Source organism: Sardina pilchardus, chromosome 5 (assembly GCF_963854185.1).
Source record: "Sardina pilchardus chromosome 5, fSarPil1.1, whole genome shotgun sequence".
Taxonomy (NCBI): domain Eukaryota; kingdom Metazoa; phylum Chordata; class Actinopteri; order Clupeiformes; family Clupeidae; genus Sardina; species Sardina pilchardus.
Genome location: NC_084998.1, coordinates 14,443,163 through 14,464,725, shown reverse-complemented (window position 1 = coordinate 14,464,725; position 21,563 = coordinate 14,443,163). Strand labels below are relative to the sequence as shown.

Sequence of the window (21,563 nt, the reverse complement as noted above, 5' to 3'; positions counted from 1 at the left end):
TTACAACAGTTGTTGTAAGTAGGCCTAATCATATTTATTTTGTCTCACAGGGTTTGTCATGATAACATACCTGCCCATCCTGATCAGACTGTAAAACTGTCAACTGGAACATTTAGGCCTACTTTCATTCTGAATAAGTCATAATCATTGATGTTCTTAGAACAGAGTTCTCAACTAGAGCCATCTCTGAAAACTTGGAAAATTAAAATAAAAATAATGCCTAAACATTGATTGTTATTCTATAGAGAAATATAGGCTAGTTGTTCTAAAATATAAGATTATACTGAATTCAATTTCCATACAATTATTATTAATAAAGAAGAAAGACTTTTGCCGAGTCGTGATTACGTAATGTTGGTACGTATCAGCTTCCGGTTCAACGTACTTCCGTGGCGAGTGTCAATGACGCGCTCTTTAAGATAGTCCATGCGACTTTATGGACAAGTTACCTTCCTCTAAACACAGATATCCTATACATTTTATTCGCGCAGATTACAAAGGGAACAATGGGAGGGAAGAATAAGCAGAGGACAAAAGGAAACGTCCGGGTAAGATCGGTGGATATATGTTGCCTCAAGGGACTGCTCTGTTGTATAATAACAAACTCAGCTAAGCTAACGTGAGCAACGTTAACTAACGTTAGCAGTGTATCGGCTCACCAGAAGTTGCTAGCTCGCTAGGTAGTTAAATAACTTGTGTGGTCTTTCAGTTTCCCCCTGTTAATCTATCTAGTAGGTTGTCCTGGGAGTGACACCCTATAATGTCTTGTCTTGTCATGTTACATGTGAAAAATAACCATAAGGTTATGCCAGTTTGGCAAAGCTTTCCTTTGACATCCCCAGACTCCTCTTTTTCACAGCTCCTCCAGTTTAAACTTTATTTATCTAACTTTGGTGATCGCTGACCTCACTTACTGAGGTTGTGTTCATGTTGTAATTGGAACTGATTCATTGTGGGGACTGTGGGAAAGATCTTAAATTGGTGTAGGGCTTGCCACCTAGCACAATCATCGACATGACTCCCTGTCCACTGATTACTGAACATTTTCCTCCCCTTGCAGCCGTCCAGTAGTGGCCGCGCCGCTGAACTCCTGGCGCGGGAGGGCGGGCTAGTTCCAGGATTTGTTGGTTTCGGAGTCTCAACATCGAACGACCCTGGTTATGTTCCAGCTGTCCATGGTGCTGAGGACATAGACAGCCTTGTTGATGGAGACTTCCGTTTGGTTTTACGAAAGCTGTCAAAAAGAGATGTTGTCACAAAGTTAAAGGTAAGCACCGACTTATGCACAGGCTAGTTTTGAGTCTTAAAACAGCATGAGTACTTCATAACTATAATAACTGCTTTGTAACATATTTAATACCCTCTTAACTAGAGCAATTTGTTCTTTTTAAGGCTGTACAGGAATTTGGCGCCATGTGTCAAGAAAGAGAAGCAGATGTGGTCAAAGGAGTGCTTCCGTACTGGCCACGAATATACTGCAAGATATCAGTGGTAAGCAGTCCAGCCTTCTCCTGGCTGTAGCCACACTTTCAGCCACACTGCTGGGAGACAGTCATTAGGTTGTGAACATGCCCTGGGTTGTTAAAACAAAATGTCCTCCTTCCACTCCCAGGACCATGACAGACGTGTGCGTGAGGCCACGCAGCTGGCGTTCGAGCAGCTCATTCTCAAGGTGAAGAGGAACCTCGCCCCGTACCTGAAGAGCATCATGGGTCACTGGCTGATCGCCCAGTGTGACACGTACACCCCGGCCTCCTCGGCCGCCAGCGTGGCGTTCCAGGCGGCGTTCCCCCTCAACAAGCAGCCCGAGGCCCTCAGCTTCTGCAAGGACGAAGTTCTCTCCGTAAGTCCGCGCTCTTTTGCTTCGGATGAGAAGTAGAAACACTTCTGATGTGCTTCCTTTTACGTGACGCTTTGCCATTTATTCTGTGTTGATGCGTAGGTACTTCAGGAAAACCTGTTGAAAGAAACGGCAGACACTCTAAGCGATCCACAGTAAGTTGTTCACTGTCCACACTCTTGCTCTCCATCAATACAAGTCACTGATGTAATATAGCATAAACTAAAAATAAAAATATATAAATTTTTTGATAATGTTATAACAATGCATCATCATCATCATCTCCTCACTGGTTTGAGGAACAGTTGGCGGTGGTAGGGTCCATGTAACCGTTCTGGGGGGGGTTTGCTCAGGAACGTGCCTGAGGAGGAGCGGGAGGCCAAGTACATGCGCCTGCTGACCAGCTCGCTGCTGGCGCTGAAGAGGCTCCTCACACAGCTGTCCCAGGAGGACCGCGACGCCCTCGGGGAGCGGCTCACCCAGCTCCTGGCCCAGGGGAAGTTCTGGAAGTACAGCAAACACAAGACCCCTCAGGTGAGCCACTGAGTGTAACCAATGAAAGCAGACTAGACACATACACAGACATATAGACATTAAGCCATATAAACTGTGCTCTTCTGGTATCTTCCGCTTTTTGTATAGACACACTGGCATTCTAACTGAAGAGTGATGCTTAGTTCTGTGTTAAAAAAGGAAGAAGTAAATTAAGCATTTCAGGATCTCCTTCTTTAGCATCTATAATGGCGTTTTTCTTAAATAGTCAGCCAGTCTATATATCATTGGTATTGGGATTGCCATAACAAAGCAAGACTTTTTGAACGTGATGGAACAAGGCCTATTTCCATTCTTCTCTTCTTAAGTAACTAAGAAAGGAACCAATTAAGCTTTGGTGTGTGTGTGTGTGTGTGTGTGTGTGTGTGTGTGTGTGTGTGTGTGTGTGTGTCTAGGTGCGAGGGGCATTCTTTGAGGTGGTGGCGTGCCTGTGTGAGCTGGTCCCCCAGCTGGTCCAGACGGAGAGCCCGCGCGTCTGCTCCTCCGTGCTCCTGAGCATCGACGACACTGACCCCGTGGTGCTGCCCGCTCTCTGGGCCGCCGTGCTGCACGTGGTGTCCGGCATCACCGTAAGTGTGCCTGTGTCTATCGGTCAGTCAGTCTGTCTGTCTATCTGTGGAGTGAGCCTAGACTTAATATGCTAACACAGCGGGCCCTAATTTGAACAAAGTGCATGGACCAAAATATTATTCTCACTTCTGATTAAACATTGATTTGCATGATAGTGAGATCATTGTTTGGACAGAGAGAAAGTCTGGGACTCGAGGCTCGTCTCAGTGGAATATTTCCAGACTATATCCCTCAGCAAACTCAGCTGCTGCCTTTTGCTAGTGCCAGACTGCAGTGCTGTGGTATTATTTGTAGCTTCTCCCTGGCTGTGTCAGGCCAATGCTGGGAAACAGTATTGTTGCTGCATCAGACTAGTTCTGTGGATTTATGTGATGGATTTCCTGGCTTTTTGTCTGGGCTTTTAAAGGTCTCAGGCACCGTGCCGGAATTTCAGGCTTGTACCAGGCCGCGTAGGAAGAAAAAAAAAAAAAAGAAAGAAGATTGTCATATTGGCTTCAAAATGTTAGGAATTCAAGCCCCCCAAAATGTTGCTTTGCTTTGAGCCCTGCTCTCTGGCTGTTACAGGACTGCTGGAGCCACGTGAATGCCAGGAAAGGGGTGCTGCCCAAGCTGTGGGCGCTGCTGAAGGAGGGGGGCAAAGGCCTGGCCACCGCCCTGCACCCCAACCTGCTGCCCTTCATCAGCAAGCTGCCCGAGGAGATCACCACCCCCGCCCTGGACTTCTACACCACCCTCTTCACAAACATCATCCTTGGGTAGGCGTGGGCGGCCAGAGTAGACAATTAATCATCATTCTGCGGTGTGACCTGACTTAGAAGTGTCAGCTATGCAAAGGGACTTCCTTTGGGAAGATATTCATCTCCTTATTCTAAATTCCACGATTAAGTTGGACAAGGAGAAAGGTAACAAGACCTAAGTCAAGGATACATTTCCTGACAAACTCCTATCTGTCAACAGTTCACAAACAAAGCTAAAGCAAATGTATGACGGTTGTTTTTTACATTGAAATGTGTGAACATTATATGCATTGGTAGAAAACCATAGTCCAGTGTGCAGTGTGTAACGCTGCATCTGCGTCTATGTCTGTCTCAGCCTCTCTAGCGAGCGTGCCCTGTCCAGTCCGTCGGAGAGCGCGGCCATCATTGTGGCCACGGTGGAGTGCCTGCGCTACTGCCTGGTGCAGCACGCCGGGGAGGAGCAGGAGCAGAAGCGCGTCCAGAGCATGGTCATCGCCGACCAGGTCAGAGCACGCGCAGCACACGGCCCAAACTTTCTGATTACTTTCACATTACTTGATCACTTGACATTCAGTATGCTTTTAATATGGGTTGATGATGTTGGGATGATCATATGGATGGATGATATGGAAAAGGGAGCAGTTAGGTCTCCTTGCTTTCTTTTCTTTTCTCGTCTTTCTTTCTTTCTTTCTCTCTCTCTCTTTCCCTCCCTCTCTCTGTCACACACACACACACACAGTTAGTCAGTCAGGTAGAGCTTGCTTTGACAGTTGCCTGTGTTCTGGGTGCAGCTGCTGCCACTGATGGACAGGGCCCTGGAGAGCAGGTCCCTCCAGACCGGCCCCCTGTTCCCTCTGGCGGCCGACATGCTGCTTTCCTGGGAGAAGAGGGCCGCGCCCGCGTGCGCCACCGACGACCCGGCAGCAGGCACCGAGGCCACCTTCCGGCGGGCACTGTCGGACTACTGGGACGGCGTGGGGCGCCTGTGCCTGCGGCACGTGGACAGCGAGGAGCCCGACCGCGAGGCGCTGGAGGGCATCGCCGCCCTGCTCCGGGTCACCCAGAACCCCGAGTCCGGCTCCTGGAGGCAGGTCAAGCGGAAGAAGAAGTCCGTCAAGATCTCCTTCGCCGGCCTGGACGCCAAAGAGCCCGGTGAGGGAGGAGAGGCGGATGAGGTCCCCCACGAGGCTCAGCCCCAGGAGCCCCAGCCGAAGGAGGCCGCAGGCGGGCAGGAGTCGTCCGGGCCGCCCCCGCAGAGGACCAGCGGGCACCTGGTGGAGCTGGTGTGCCAGCTGGCGGAGGTGAACATGGTGCACGTGACGGAGCGCGGCTCCGAGCGCCACCTCCACTTCCTGTCCATGCTGCTGGGCGCCTTCCCCACGCGGCAGGTCTTCCAGGTGCTGCTGCTGCAGCCGGGCGAGGCGGCCGAGGCGGACGAGGCCGAGGGGAAGGACCTGGGGCTGGGGGACGCGGAGCTGGCCGGCAACCCCGCCGTGCGCTTCCTCCTGCTCAGGGTGGTGGACTGGCTGAAGCAGGAGGGCAGGAAGGACACGGACTTCCTGGTGGACATGGTGTTCAGCGCCCTGCACTGCTGCAGCTCCAGAGAGGAGAAGACGCGCATCCTCAACCACATCACCACGGTACTGACCGGGACCTTTTATGACAGTCATGGGCTTGTCTTGGGTTATATTGATATCATATGATTTTTGGTGTTATTCTGCACTCTCATTTCCTGCATTCGTATTTGTGTTTGCAGATGAACCTGGAGTGGGGAGTCCTCCTACAGATCATCCAGAAGGTGGAGAAGGCTTATAATCAAATCACGCTCTCATTTATTCTGAATAAAATAGGTTTTTGGAAAACTTTGATTTTGAGTAGAGTCTCGTCATCTGATAGATTAAAAGGGATAAAAAATATAACATCTGCCCCTTCCTCCTATTTATATTTCTCGCTCTCTTTCTCTCTCCCACTCTCGCTCTCGTCTCCCATGTCCAGGCGTCTGCCGATGCTGCGTGTATTGAGGAGCACCGCGGCTGGCTGAAGGGCTCGGTGCTGGGCGAGTGTCTGATGGGTCTGGCCGCAGTGCTGTGTGCGCGGGGTCTGCGTGGATCCTCCTCTTCCTTCTCCTCCTCTTCCTCCTCCTCACATACTCACAGCTGGGCCCTCATCAGCCTGGTGCTGTCTCATCAGCACAACAACGGTAGGTGCCAGAGCTGGTCCAGATGTCATCCAGATGTTGTTTTGCAGTCAGTGTTTTCAGGGGTGTTTTTTTTTTTTCTTAAAGAGATATAGCATTTCCCTGATTTTCTCACACTATTTGTTATCCTTCCAAGTACCTTCATTCACATTCTTTTTGTTAATTTATCATAGAGTATTGGGGAATTACTCTTGACATCAAGTCAATGTCTTTGTGTTGATTGATTTGCTGGTTTGTCAACAGAGACGCTCATAGGGAAGGAGTACGTCGAGAAGATCATCGATAAGCTCCATGCCACGCTGTCCGAGGCCAAAGGCATGTCGGACGCGGGCAACATGGAGCCGCTGGTGTCGTTCATCTCGGACGTGGCGGCCAACTTCTTCTCGTCGGTGAAGGGCTGCCTCCTGCTGGCCTCGGCCGAGGAGCTCCTGCTCACCGTCTTCCAGCTGTGCGCCCAGGACCAGAGCATCACCTGTCTCTCAGGTAGACATATTAGGCAGCGCACTACGCAGAGCTCGGATTAGCATGACCTAATGCGAGCACTGTTCATTTCATTAGCCACATTTAAGCATTTTAGCACAGATATGTGCCATCTATTAACTCTTTACCCTGAGCATATATTTATGTGATATTACCATGAACAGCGGTCATACAGGTTTAATCAGAGTTTTTTTTTTTTTTTTTCCCCGGATGTTTTTTTTTTCCCCCGGTGAATTTGATGAGTAAAATCATCATGACACCCTCTGAATTCATGCCAAGTTCTGTGGATTTCTGTTCATGGGGGTCAGACATTAAATAAGTTAATACATGTGTACATTTAGTGACTGTACACCAATCGGCCTGTAGATGGCCAGACACAGTTTTCTGTGAATATCTCGAGAACTGTAGGGCCCAGGATGTCTGTATTATGTTTGTATGTTGGGCTCCAGCGGCCATGTCAACACATCACATAACAACTCATTTGAGGTATAGCGCCACCTAGTTACAAATGTAAAGGCAAAAATGAGGCATTTTAATCGCAGGGATTTTTGGCTGACAGGTTCAAGGTAACATTTTTAGTGATTAGTGTTAATATATAATATGATACATATTTTATATTAAACTCATTGTCAATATGTCTAATTCTCTTTGTTGATTTGTGATCCTCAGACACCCTTCTCCAGAAGCTGAAGCATGCTTGCTTTGCTGGCGTTGGCTCTCTGGTGAACCTGCTGGAGTCGAAGGTGGTGGAGGGCTCCTTCCTGCAGAGTGTGGCCCTGTGGGTGAAGACCCAACTCATCAGCTCCTCGCTGGGGGTCAAAAGGTCAGGATTTGCCTCAGCTGGTGTTTCTGTGGATGTTGTGTCCTCCCCTGTGGAATGTCCAGTCCTATCGTTGTGAACTCTTTGGACATTGTTCCCCACGGCTACATCATGGGTGTCCAGCAAAGCGTGTATCAGAGAATGAACCCCTCTAGAACCCCTCAGGTTCCTTAAGGCCTTGTGTGTGTTCTCTCTGTTCTCCAGTCTCCAGGTTCTGGTGCAGGCGGTCCAGAGTCTGGTGCAGAGCCTGTGTTCGGCCCAGCAGAGTGGACGCCGGCTGCTGTCCCAGTTCATCCACAGCCTGAGCCTGTCTGAGGAGGAGTGGAGGAAGACCAGGCAGGCCCTGCCTCCACAGGTGTGTAGCCTTGCCTTGCGCCCTCACCTGTTTCACTTTCTGACGCCAACTTGTAACCAAACTTGACATAACTGCACTAATAACAGAGGTGGAAAAGTCCAGCTTCAGAAAGTTAAAGTCCTACCACATATCTGTGCCAACCATTCAAACAGGTTGAGCAGCTAATTGATGAGATCACCTGTGTCAAGTGCACAGGTAGAACCAATGCATGATTGGATCTTTATTTTCTGAAGCTGGAGTTTTCCATCTCTGACTAATGAGCTTGAAACGTTTACATTTTAAGATACATTTTGCAATGTGCAGCTTATAAAATATCACACAAATGATATGCTAACGAATGAGCTGCTGTTGATGAGACCCAAACACAGCCTTATGTATCTGTTCCCATGTGATCCTGTCTCCCTTCCTCAGTGGGTGAAGAGTCCTCTCCTCTCTGGGAGGCTGCGGGCGTCGTGCGCCTACCCCTGCATGGACGCCTGGAAGTTCCGCACGTCCGCCCGCCTCCCCGCGCACCTCTGCGCCTCCGCCCTGCTGGGACAGGTCATCTGCACGGCCGCCGAGGCCACCGGCGAGGAGGGCGACGATGCCCAGGACCCCGCCAGCGCTCTGGAACTGCCGCTGCTCAAACACACGGGTGAGTCATGGCATCAATGCATACAGACAGACAGAGCAGCACTCCTATCATGCTTTTAGTTATGGTCTCTCAGGAGAAGCCTTTACCCAAAGTGACCTAGAACATAGAATAATAGTACAATTAAAAATCAAAACAAAAAAAACAACAGAAATAAATATTTATGACTATTAGATAGATGCACTTTTAAAAGGTGAGGTTTTTAAACCATTAGCCTCTAGCCGTGTGAAGCTTGTACTGCTTAATCTCCGAATTGATTCCTCCTAAATCGGTTGGTGGTATTCAGTGCATTACTTCTCTTGGTAATGCCACTGAATTCTGAGTAGCTGTGTGCTTGTGTATTCATTTGTATTATTTTCATCTCTCACTCTGTGCTTAGGGCTATTAGGGACCTTCAGACAGATGCATGATAATTCTGCAATGATCTGAGTCATCTGTTTACTTGGAGTGAGATGAAATGAGACAAGGGGCTCTTAGCGATCTTAGCGATCAGAAACGGATGGTCAGAGGCTCAAAGTTTATAGACATTGAAGGTGTGCCCAGTCCATATTCACTAACTTAATGTCATGATTTTGTGACCAAACACTGGACACCGGGTACAAAACAGGGTTGTTCTTATGTTTCTTAATTAGTCATGGGTGTGTTTTGGGCGTAACATCCTTTAAACCAATGAGAATGACATCTGTCACTCCCTTTAGCAGCAGGCTGCGCAAGAAACCGCGCATTGGTATTTTGGTAGTCAGCGGTGCATTTTAAGGAATCTGCTTGCGCACAAGACCTAAGAATTCGCTTTGCGCCGGTTGCACGATAGGGCACAAGGTGTCTCTTTCGGCTGCATGTTGAGTTTGTTCATTTCTCAGAAACCGCATCTCTGCTGTGTCTTGTCACCAGTTGCCGAAATCCTGTATGCCTTCCAGTGGTGTTCCGAGATGGAATACTCTCCTTCCGTTGTTTCGGACTTCCACAAAATGCTCCAAGAGTGGGACCTCATCACTAGAGTACACAAAATAAGCCCTCATCTATTACAGACACTGTTCACAAGGTAAACTCATTACTGTTTGTTCATTTGCTTAAGTTTTGTGACTGTTGCCTAGTTAACTATCATTTCTGTCTTTGATAAAGATGAGTCTGATAGTACACCATTTGGATTAGATTATGGGGCGTGTTGCAGACTAAATTTACCCCACCCCCACATTTTGAGGATGTAAAATGCCTTAATTGCACTGTCAATATCTTGTGTAGGACACAATAGATCTAAACAGGATATATCTACTCCTCTTTCTTCTCCAACTGCAGTAATTTAGTTGTAAACGAAACCAACTCAAGTCCATTCAGGTGGTGTGGATGACTGCCTCACTGTAGCTCATCTGTCCATCATCTAGAGCCCACCCAAATGATTTGATTGGCCCGAAACGCACCCTAACCAGACATATAGACCTCTCAATGGAGCGACAACAGACCAAATGTTCTGGGTGGGGTAAACTCAGGCTGACTTTCAGGCTAATTTTGCCTATGCCTCTTGATGTCAAGATACCCATACCCTTGGGAATATGTGTAGAGCTTTATTGCATTTATCGCATTTGGATATGCTGTGTAAACCATGATTTTCAGTCAGCCCTGGCTGTTGTAGCAGAGGCTTGAGAAGGCCTCTTGGAGGGGCATACCCCATAGGGAAACACCTCAATTAAATTCTTGAAATAGAATCCAATTCCAATCCCAAATCTATCATCCCAAATCGCTAGTTTAAAATATCTCATTTGTGTCATTACTACATGTCTTTTATCCACAAGATGTATTAGAGTATGTCAGACAGTGACCCAAAACCCTTCTCCTTTCTCTTCTTTTGTCTTTCCTCCTCTTCCTCTTCCTCTTCCTTTCATCTGCTCTTCTCTGCTCTCCTCTCCTCTGCCCTCCTCTCCTCTCCTCTCCTCTCCTCTCCTCTCCTCCAGGTCTCTGACTGAAGGTTCCCTGTGGGCTTTGACTCTCTCTAGCTACATACAGACTGGAGATGCGACTCCTGCTGACATCCGGAGCCTCTATGGGAATGTGGAGTGGTAAATGAGCACTCATTACGAGTGAATAAAAACATAAATAGACTAATTAAACAAAGTCTCAGCATTTGGGTGTTTGATTTGTTTGATAAGCATCATTACAGCTAATTACATTGGATTAGACTCTTGTTCTAAATATGCTGAATATGCCTTGTTTATCTTGCATCCTCGCACAAGAATCATTACTGTACACTTGGATCGTGCACGCTGAAGAGCAGGCTTCTGTGTCTGTGTTTTTGCAGCTTTTTCCCTCTCACAGAGAAGAGCGTGAACACGCTGCAGGTCTTGTGTCCATCCCTGTCCAGGGACGAGAGAGAGTCTCTGACCGCTCTGTCCATCGCTGAACTGCTCAATTGGCAGGACAGCAGCCACAGTAAGCATTTCTTTATTATAGAGCTTACGAACACAAACCCGTAGGTACAGTTATGCAACTGAAAATGATGAAATAAAATGATGGAATCTCATTTGAATTCCAATAAATGTGAGTATCACTGGAGCTGTACTGGTAGAGTTTGTTGCTAACAATGCCAAACGCCTGGGTTTGAACTCTGGAGGGACCGCGCATATTAATGACCAGTATCCTGTCCAATTAGAATAATAACAGCATCTGTTCAGCGATGAAACATTAATGTTGTTCCGGTTCCTCCAGATGTGTCGGCGAGCATCGCAGTCCTGCACTGCTGCCTCAGGGCGGACACCCCTGTGGAGAACGAGGTGCTGCAGGCCGCCCTGGCCACCATGATGGAGTGGCGCAACGCTAAAGAGGACTGGTTCCTCTTCAACAGGTCAGTAAAGACGACTGGTTCCTCTTCAACAGGTCAGTACAGAGGACTGGTTCCTCTTCAACAGGTCAGTAAAGACGACTGGTTCCTCTTCAACAGGTCAGTAAAGAGGACTGGTTCCTCTTCAACAGGTCAGAGCAGCACCACAGCTGTGTACAATGGCTGCTTGCAGGGGTAGAAATTAGCACCAGGCACAAGCAAATGTCTGGTAAATTATGAATTTGGCAGATAGATTTCAGACACAAAGTTATCATTTAGTACATGTTTAGCAAACATCTGTGACACTGTCACATTTTAATTTCGAGCTCTGCTTGTATGAACATCTGGATAAGAGGCATTTTCATCCCAACTATACCTGATGCGTGCATATGTTCTGTGCACTGTTTCTTTGCATTCTGCATTCATTGCAGTCTAATCTCATTTTGTGAAATATGTAAACGTTCATATGGAATGCTGTTGATCTAACAAGTCTGACGGTTCTCTTAGTGACCTGGGCAAAGTGTCTGCTGAAGATCTGTCTTTGACGGTGGAGATGATGCATTTTCTCTCCTGGCTGATGAGTCATTCCCCCACCATCCTCCGGGAGGCGCAGTGGGACTTCCTGCTCTGCTCCGTGCTCGCCTGGTTAGAGGTACGCAGTCATCTTAGGTCACAGCAATGATCTGTGTGTGTGTGTTTGTGTGTGTCTGTGTGTGTGTCTCTGTGTGTGTGTGTGTGTGTGTGTGTGTGGCCTTGTAGATTCAGACTAGTTGGGCAGAGTATATGCTTTGAAGTGGTCTTGTTGATTTAATGGTGTGTTATGAGTGCAGTTCCTAATGTCATAAAATGATAGGAAGGGATATAAGGATATTACGCTCACATCTAGGTGAGACTGACATCTGTTGTCTGTCATTTTCCTAAACATATTAAATCTGCTTGTATTATGAATAACTACTCACCAAGACTGTGGTACAAAACTTCAGGATTTGTTCAAAGAGTCTCATGCAGAAGTCAGCAGTCAGTCAGAATTCTCAGAGAGCTTTATTCTCGGTACCGGAGACCTACGTCGTGTGGCTAACAGACACAGTCTACCAATACAATGTTACACTTCTTATGTAGTTTTGACAGATAACCTCTCCATTTGTGGTAGGTCACTCACTCCACAAACACATCAGCCAGCATTATACCGCACAAGGTTGTATCCCAAATGCCTTCTGGTCTGATCTGAACCCTCTCAATTATTGAGGAGGCGCCAGCCTTCTCCAGCGAGAATGACAGCTCCTTCTCGGGCCCGCGCGCACTAGCTCAACAGAAACAGCTTGAATCTCCAAACTCCTCATAGAAAGACATCTCACAGATGCTAGATGCAAATCATCATCTCAATATCTGTCTATTCGTACATTTCCACGAATATCTTGCTCACAAACAAGACCACTTGTTCACAGTCAGGACCAAAAGAGTAAATGAGCAAATATAAATATCACACATATATGGTTCTGAACACACACACACTCCAAGACTTTCTCCAAGACTTTCTACAAGACTTACAACTAATACACAACATGACTGCATCTTGTTTCTGCCATTAAAAAGGACTGCAAAGTAACCGGAATCATCTCACTGGGTGCCTCTCATTTGGGCTTTTATACGTCCTCCCTCGCTCCTCGGGCCTCGATCCTCACTGATCGACATAAAGAATGATGGGGCAAAAACAATGGGATAGTCTATCCAGTGTTAGTTATAGATCAGTGGGAACGCCCCTCGAGGATCGAGGAGGCTTGTTGAGAAGCACCTATTGACTTTTAGTCCCGCCTAGATACTTGAAAGATTGTGTGTCTGTCTGAAATGTTGATATTAGTATTTGGAGGACATAGAGAAGATCGATGGTCATTGCCTTGCCTTGTGCTTCATGTGTCCCCCCCTCAGACAGCCAGTGAGAACACCGCTGTGTTCTGGAACCCCTGGGTCCAGCTGTTTGTATGCGAGACGTGTGAGCTGATCGTGCGACTCACTGAGTTCTTCACAGCGCCCCCTCCTGGTGTGGAGGAGGAGCTGCCCCCAGAGCTGTGTACTGAGTGGCAGGAGTTCTTCTCCGTGGGCATCAACAGCCTGCTCCTGCCCCTGCTCGTCAAAATCCCAGGTGGGGCTATAGCACGTTTTACGCTGGCCTCCAGCAAAAACCAACAGATTCATTACACAACAATGTGGTTTTGAAGAGTAACTTGCTTAGTTATGTGAAGACACACATCTTGTGCTGGTATAACACTTGGCTTAGGGATTTGAGTTGGTGTTGGTGTAAGTTGTAACAGTGAGTATAAGTGGTGTGCTTCACTGGCATTAATTATGCAGTAATTATTTAACAAGAGTTATTGAGATAGTCTTATCTGAGCCTCTTATTTAAGCAAAAGCTTTTGTCCAAGTTGCATGTTTTGTTTAAACTACATGTTTCATTATCTTGGTGTTTATAGATTATTCTTAAACAACAGTGAAGTGATTCATTTGTCTATTTCTCGGAATGACTCCCAGTAACTGTCTTTAGAAACTATCAGTAAAAGAAAACTATTAGTAACACCACCCTGTTGTGTCTGCTGTGTCCTGTCTGTCCTGTCCTCTCCGCGTGTTCCGCGGCAGACGTGTTCCGGGAGCCGGACGACCCGCTGTTCCCGCTGGCGGCGGTGCGAGCGGTGGGCGAGGCGCTCACCCACGTCCCCGCGCAGCAGCTGCTGGACAACAAGCTGCCGGCGCGGCTGGTGGCCGGCCAGCGCAGCAACCTGCCCGACGTCCAGCAGACGCTGCTCAACACGCTCACGCCGCTGCTGCTGTTCAAGGCGCGGCCGCTGCAGCTCAGCGTCTACCACATGCTCAACAAGTGAGGGAGGCGCTCACAGCTCGTCTGATATAATAGGGGGGGGGGGTGGCCATCTTGGGCACAAAGCAGTTTTCCCATTGACGTTTCTTCAGAGTTAACCAGCTTTAGCGTGGGTCACGGGTGTCACTCTTAGCTTAAATGACTCTCATTCACTTACATGGAGAAGAACTATTACTTGTCTCTCTCTCTCGCACACTCACTCACTCACTCACTCACTCACTCACTCACTCTCTCTCTCTCTCAGACACACACACACAAACTCTATTTCTTTCTCTTTTGCACTCTTTCTCTCTCACTCACACTCACACACACACACACACACACACACACACACACACACACACACACACACACACACACACACACACACACACACACAGACACCCACGTAAACTTCTGTGTGTACATATGTAGTGAAGTGACGTCTTCCATCTCCTCCCTCCAGAGTGATGCCCCAGCTTCCTGAGAGTGACACTGAAACTGACACCAGCAAGTCAGAAGAGGATGACGGGGAGGAGCCAAGCCTGTAAGTGTGCTACTCCATACACTGCCCATAGTGCAGCTGACCATGAGACACACCTGATTCAGAGACACACCTGTACAGGGCTCTGCCTGTTCCAGTTTCTATCAAGGTGTATTTGTACCTTTCCGTTCCAACCAACGTTTTATGAACAACATAGTCATGTAACATTGTTTGTAGTGCAATATATTGTCCAAAAATGTCCAGCGAAAATTGACCATTGTTTTTCTGAATGAAAATACAGTACATTATATTACAAGTGTTTGCAATCTTGGCCTCTAGCCTATGCCGGTACTAGCTCTGTAGTGCTTGATCAACGGAAAATTCTGTCTCTACGGCTTATTTGATGTATTTTCATTCAGAAAAAGTCCATTTTCACCGGAGTTACTCTTAGGCGCATTAAATTATGTAGTCTTTCTGCATTAAGATCATGGGTTTCCCTCTCTGTGTGTGTCTGTGTGTGTCTGTGTGTGTGTGTGTGTGTGTGTGTGTGTGTGTGTGTGTGTGTGTGTGTGTGTGTGTGTGATAGGTCACCCCCGGCCGCTCTGATGAGCATCCTGACGGCCACGGAGGAGCTGCTGGAGAACATTCTGGCCGGCGTGCAGGTGGGCGAGTTCGCTGTGGTGCAGCCGCTCAGCGTGGAGCACTGCTGCATTCTGGGATACCTGCTGGCCTGGAAGCTCCTCCTGACCTTCTTCAAGGCCTCTCCCTCCAACGTAAGACTTTTTAGGCTGTAAAATTGTGCTTTTCATGGGGTGTTTCACTCCAGACCTCGGAATTACAGTATATACTGCATAGCCAGGATGCCTAGTTGGAATGCTAATTGCTTTTAGCCATCCTATTCATGAGCATATATCATCTAAATGAATTTGGGGTTGATGCCAAAAGTAGTTAACTTGCTCTTAAAACTACTGCATAGTGATGGTATTAAAGGAAGAGTATATTGAGTATAAGATAAGATATAAGAGTAAGTGATTTTTTTTTACTTTCATTATTCACATATACTTTCATCACTTAAATTTATATATACTTTCATCTGCTGTTATACATGACATACTGCTACTACTGATGATAATTATATAGCAACAGTGATGATGATGATGATAATGATGACTTATTTTTTATCGCACAGTGGTCTCTAAGCAGGGTTTCCACAGCCATGGAAAACCTGGAAAATTCATGAAATTGTAAAATCCCATTTTCCAGGCTTGGAAAATTCATGGAATTCAGTAAATTCTTTGAAAGTTTTGTAATAGTCGTGGGTCAGGTGCCCCAGTACTGAACTGCTGTGCCCCAATAAAATCTAAAATTCAGGTTCAACTAGTTCCTGTATTTAGCAGTGAAAATGTATTTAGATAATAACAGATAAAGAAAAGGAATGTTGTTGAATCATCAGAGTCACATTTCATCCAATCTTGTCACTTTTCATAATTGGCCCCGACATGTGTCAAATTTGTACTACATGTTGGCCGTCAAAAGTCATGGAAATTTCTTTCAAGGTCATTGAAAAGTCGTGTAAAGGTTTTTTAAATGTTGTCAGTGGAAATGGGTGGGAACCCTGTCTAGGGCTAGGCTTCAACAGTCATCGTGGCCGCTCGGAGCCGTGTCTTTTATCACAATTGTGTGCTCAGCACTTCCAGTACCTCCTGGAACAGAGCCATTGTTTGCCTGCTGGCATTGTTTGACCGCTGACGGGGAGTGTGTTCTGGATCCACAGCTGCGCGTCCAGTACTCCCAGTACCTGAAGAAGAGCCGCTCGCTACATCAGCTGCTGCTTCACCTGTTCCGTCTCATGCCCGAGAACCCGGTTCTCCCTGGACAGGGAACCGAGGCCAGCAGCAAGGAGTACAAGACCTTCTTCACTGAGCCGATATCTCTCTCAGTGAGCAGTAAGTGCTTGTGATATTTGTAATTATATTGTATTGTTATATATTATATGTATTGTAGTGCATTCTCCACTCCTTACTAATGTAATGCACACTAAAACATATGTATGTCTTTATTTTGATTTGAATTTGATTGATGTTTTTGAATAGAAATAATACTTCAAAAGCATTTACTAAATGCAACACCTTTAAATGACCTCACAGCACACGTCAAACTGTTCAACAATACGCAAATGTGCCTCTTTGTAGTACTATAGTACTATAGTAATATATAGTAGTATTTCTTAGTGGAAGTACAATACATACTAGACTGATGCCTTGACATACAGACCTGTCTGAATCTATGTATTCCGTGTGTGTGTGTGTGTGTGTGTGTGTGTGTGTGTGTGTGTGTGTGTGTGTGTGTGTGTGTGTGTGTGTGTGTGTGGCGTGTCTCAGAGGTGGAGTCCATGCAGTGGGAGGTGCCCCACCTGGCGTGCTCGGTGTACTACGGCGCGCTGAAGGACCTGCCGGCCATGGTGCGGCTGTGGTGGAACAGCCAGGAGAAGCGCGTGGTCAGCACCGTGGACCGCTTCACCAGCCGCTACGTGAGCAGCGTGCTCTCGGCCCAGGAGATCGCCTCCGTGCACGCCAGCACGCAGACCTTCGACAGCATGACGGTCAGTCATGCCCCTTTAAGGCTCTCGCTCTCTCTTTCCTTCTTTCTTTCTTTCTTTCTTTCTTTCTTTCTCTTTCTCCCTCTCTCCTCATTCTCTCGTTTTCTTTCTGTCTCTCCTCTCCTCTCTCGCTCTCCCTCCCTCTCCCTCTCCCTCTCCCTGTCTCTCTCTTCCTTTCTTTCTTCCCTTTCTCTCTTCTCTCTCTCTCTCTCTCTCTCTTTCCTCTCCTCTCCTCTTCTCTCCTCTCAGCAGGGACTACTCAGGTCTCATGTCACTGCATCTCCAGCATGAATTAGGGAGTCGGGAGTGTCTGTGTGAGTGTGTGCGGGGACATTGTGTAGAACTAAGCGACGCCATTACCTGCATTTAGGTGCGCTATTATCTAGATTAGTATCGAGTGGATCCGTAGCTTGCAAATTCATCATCGATCCCATCATTATTTGGATTAACTCTGATTCTTTTAGCTTTCTTGTCTCTTGTCAAATGTGTGTGTGTGTGTGTGTGTGTGTGTGTGTCTGTGTGTGTGTGTCTGTGTGTGTCTGTGTGAGAAAAAGAGACTCTGTATATCCTAAGGCTGACCTGATTTTTGCCTTTGTAGTTGTGAGCCAGAACCCTCTGATCTGACTCTTGTGTTCTCCCCCCCGCCGCTCCCCCAGGTGAAGGCCCGCACCACCACCCGGGAGGTGATCGCCACCTACTCGGTGGACGACATCTTCATCGAGCTGGTCATCCAGCTGCCCCAGAACTACCCGCTGGGCTCCATCTCCGTGGAGAGCGGCCGTCGCGTCGGGGTCGCCGTGCAACAGTGGAGGAACTGGATGCTCCAGCTCAGTACCTACCTAACGCACCAGGTGAGATGCCCATACACCTTTGTCCTCCTATCCACCTTATTCCTTAAAGCTGCCGTTGGCAGCATTTTTTTAGCCATATTAGCTTGAACTGTCATGGGATTCCGGAAGTAGACTATTAAATAGGCTGTTTAGGAAAAATCGCGAATTCTCTAGCTCCCTCTCAAGCCTGTAATCGTGCTCGGAAAAATCGAGCGCTCCCGGTTTTGTTTAAGCAATCACGTTAGGGGGGAGGAATCGCTACCTATCAGTCACCGCTTGTGCACGCTGCTATCCAACCGCTGCTACTCTGCTGCTCACGTAAACAATCTCGTCTACAGAGAGGGAGGGGTTTGGGGGGCAGTTTGGAGCTTGGAGAGGTTGGGGGAGGGATCTGAAAGTTGTATCAGTTTGAATTTTCCGACTTTAAACTCGGAATTTTGAAGGCTTGCCGACGGCAGCTTTAACCCGGAAATATGTATCGTTGCGATGGTTACGATACTGTTTTCAACTTCCGTTCATTTTGTTAACATGTGCGTTCTCCGTAGCTAACTAGATTATGCCTCAACTTAGATTTCTTTCGAAATGTTGACAATTCTGCCCTCAGCATGTATATACTACATCATATATAACCGATATAGAATAGAAAAGTTTACTTTTATATGCGTTATGATATGTTAAGCGCCGTCAACCGTCACGTAAAAATAGATACAATGCAGCTTCGCCGGCAAAAGAAAACCGTTTTCGGTGTCATGGCGACCCCCATTGTTGGCTGCGGAATATCGTGGATACCTACCTAACGCACCAGGTGAGATTCCCATACACCTTTGTCCTCCTATACCTACCTAACGCACCAGGTGAGATGCCCATACACCTTTGTCCTCCTATACCTACCTAACGCACCAGGTGAGATGCCCATACACCTTTGTCCTCCTATACCTACCTACCGCATCAGGTGAGATGCAACACCAGGTGAAACACTAGTCTCCTTGCACAGGCATCAGACACTTAGCAAGAATAGTGATACACAGCTATAGGAAAATGCACAATAAATAGCTAAAACCAATCAACATATGTAAAAATAAAATGCTCCACACTTCACTAACATGGTCTCCTAGACTATCTACAAACAACAATTTATGGTTACAGATCGGGTTAGGTCCTGGGTTTTGTCAAGGTAATGTTCAGTAATTGGTCAGTTCTAACAGTTAACAGTTCTTAAACGAATACAAGAAAACATCTACAAAGTCTCCGTAGGTGGACTATCCAAGTAGAGTTCCTCTTAAAAACAGTATGGTGTAAACATCGATCATGGTAATCATTGACTGACGTGGTGCTCTTTTCTCTCTGGCGCGTGTTGTAGAACGGGAGCATCATGGAGGGCCTGGCGCTGTGGAAGAACAACGTGGACAAGCGCTTCGAGGGCGTGGAGGACTGCATGATCTGCTTCTCCGTCATCCACGGCTCCAACTACTCGCTGCCAAAGAAAGCCTGCCGCACCTGCAAGAAGAAGTTCCACTCTGCCTGCCTGGTGAGTCATACACAGTGGTGCACTGCTGATGTTTGGAAATACTGTATGCCTGTTTTATGTGTGTGTTTGTGTGTTTGGATGAGTGGAAATATATGTTTAAGTTGGCAGACAACTGTGTATTAGCAGAAGATTTTATTAAAAAAGGAATGCATAAAATGAGAAATTAAGCACTATGCTACTATTATTATTAGTGTGTGTGTGTGTGTGTGTGTGTGTGTGTGTGTGTGTGTGTGTGTGTGTGTGTGTGTGTGTGTGTGTGTGTGTGTGTGTGTGTGTGTGTGTGTGTGTGTGTGTGTGTGTGTGTGTGTGTGTGTGTGTGTGTGTGTGTGTGTGTGTGTGTGTGTGTGTGTGTGTGTGTGTGTGTGTGTGTGTGTGTGTGTTTACACTTTGAGTTCCTGAATTCTTTGGCTACCATACTTGAAAGGCAGTTTGATGGGGTCTACTCAGAGACAAGTGTATCTGTGAGCTTCTGCCAGCTGTTAACCTTCATTCAGGCTTCACGTTCATACAGTAATTGTGTTCTCATATGTTCTCCACTTCTCTCCTTTCTACAGTACAAATGGTTCACCTCCAGCAACAAATCCACATGCCCACTGTGCCGAGAGACCTTCTTCTAGTCCTTGCGCCAGCTGTACCAAGAGACATTCTTCTAGTCCGTATGCCAGCTGTACCAAGGAGACCCTCTGGTCTTCGTGTCAGCTGTGCCGAGAGATCTTTGTCTAGTCCTTGTCATGGTGAAGACCCTGAAGGAGAACTGTATGCCTTTTGAACAGAGATTGACAGAACGAGAAGAAAGAATTGACTTGAGGTACCAGAGAACATTGGCCCTCACGGGGTCTTCACAAGGTCGCCCATCTATTTCCCTCTCTTCAGGAGGAACCAGGGATCACGGCTGGCTCTGTTCCTTGTCAGCTAGTTCTAAGCAGAGCTGCGCAGAACCGACTCTGTCAACTTGTTCAGATGTCGTCATGGCAACAGTTTTGCATTCACAAGCGATTCTAAGAAAGGACGGTGCCGACATGATGCTGACTTGAACAAAGAAAATGTAAAAAAAACCCAAAAAGATTTGAAAAGGTTTTGTTTCATAGCCAGATGCTGAATGGACAAATTGAGGTGTGTATAGTTGCGTAACCGGTTATCGTTTTTAATTCAATCATGAATCCAAATAAAAGTGATTATCATCATAATGCAAACTTGCTTTATCTCAAAGATGTATAGTGCCACTCACTTCCATGTCTCACTGTTCAGTGTTATTTTTTATTTCTTTTCCCATAAGCTCCATGACTACAGAGACATGTCAGAAAGTCTTGCTGTCTCACATTTTTTTTTTTTTTTATTACCAGAGGCAATTTCCTAAAAACCTAGAATTTCACACAAAGAGCAAAGAGCTTTTGGGAGACTATGGGATCAGATCCCAGTTTTTACCATTTAATGTTTTATTGTTCTTTTTTTTGTTGTTAATTGTTTCTGGACACGTGGCATTATTAAATGGAAACATGCTATCTGTTTATTAGTGTGTCTCTCTGTCTCTCTCTCTCTCTTTCTCTCTCTCTCTCTCCCCCTCTCTCTCCCTCTCTTCTGGGCTTATTTTTCTTTCTGAGGGGATTACTGCCAGACGTGCTCAAGAGACTCGATGAGGTTTATTTACTAATATATTTACTGTGCTCTCCGACTTGGACTCAATGTAGCATCCAAGCGGAGGAGGAGGAGGAGGGATTGGCGGAGATTAAAAGTTCTCTTAGAGATTTGGCCCTCTTATCGGTGATGGAAATCAATACTAGTTAAGACCACAATGAGCCACAAGTGGACTGAATTGTCAGCAAGAGGGGATGATACATCTCGCGGAGGAAATGTATCCATAACCTGCCACCAACACCATCATCCTCTCACTTAATGCGGCGAGAAAGTCGACAGAAAAAAAAAAAGAAAGCGCTGGCTGTCAAGGATGAGCTGAGCTGACTTCCGCAGGAGGGGTGTAGGAGGGGACTGTGCGATGTTTTTTGCTCTTCTCCAAACTGCCAGTTCACGGTAGTCGGGAAAAAAAAAACTTTCTCCTGGAACTTTTCCCCCCACCTCTCTCCTCCCCTTCACGAGGCACTTTCAGGTTTATTTACGACTCAAAATGTCAGTATTAATTAATGGGTTCACAAAAACTGTCCTCATTCTTACTAACGTCCTAATTAGATTGCTGTGATTAGAGCCAAATGCTCATGTTTATCGGGTCTGGTCTGTCTCCTTTCTGTTTGAATAATTGATTTGCCTAATGGCCTCTTTGCGATC

The 21,563-nt window shown here is 46.8% G+C and overlaps 1 protein-coding gene across 1 annotated transcript; it reads left to right on the top strand.

The window, feature by feature from the left end:
- The first annotated feature begins 406 nt into the window (after nt 1-406).
- Nucleotides 407-20,785, top strand: ltn1 (listerin E3 ubiquitin protein ligase 1). The gene is made up of 30 exons (XM_062536585.1): nt 407-548; nt 1,061-1,267; nt 1,393-1,491; nt 1,613-1,843; nt 1,943-1,995; nt 2,194-2,374; nt 2,788-2,961; nt 3,527-3,717; nt 4,055-4,202; nt 4,491-5,339; nt 5,456-5,497; nt 5,695-5,899; nt 6,140-6,379; nt 7,046-7,199; nt 7,401-7,551; nt 7,963-8,185; nt 9,074-9,224; nt 10,132-10,236; nt 10,476-10,606; nt 10,883-11,018; nt 11,502-11,646; nt 12,921-13,134; nt 13,626-13,863; nt 14,309-14,389; nt 14,913-15,099; nt 16,101-16,272; nt 16,708-16,928; nt 17,582-17,776; nt 19,116-19,283; nt 19,838-20,785. The coding sequence occupies exons 1-30, from the start codon at nt 507-509 to the stop codon at nt 19,898-19,900; spliced, it is 5,397 nt and encodes a 1,798-aa protein (XP_062392569.1). The 5' UTR covers nt 407-506; the 3' UTR covers nt 19,901-20,785.
- The last annotated feature ends 778 nt before the right edge of the window (nt 20,786-21,563 follow it).

Coding starts and splice junctions, on each gene's coding strand:
- ltn1 (XM_062536585.1), top strand. CDS start 507: ATGGGAGGGAAGAATAAGCAGAGGACAAAAGGAAACGTCCGG. Junction 1,268..1,392: donor ATGTTGTCACAAAGTTAAAG/GTAAGCACCGAC, acceptor GTTCTTTTTAAG/GCTGTACAGGAATTTGGCGC. Junction 7,200..7,400: donor TCCTCGCTGGGGGTCAAAAG/GTCAGGATTTGC, acceptor TCTGTTCTCCAG/TCTCCAGGTTCTGGTGCAGG.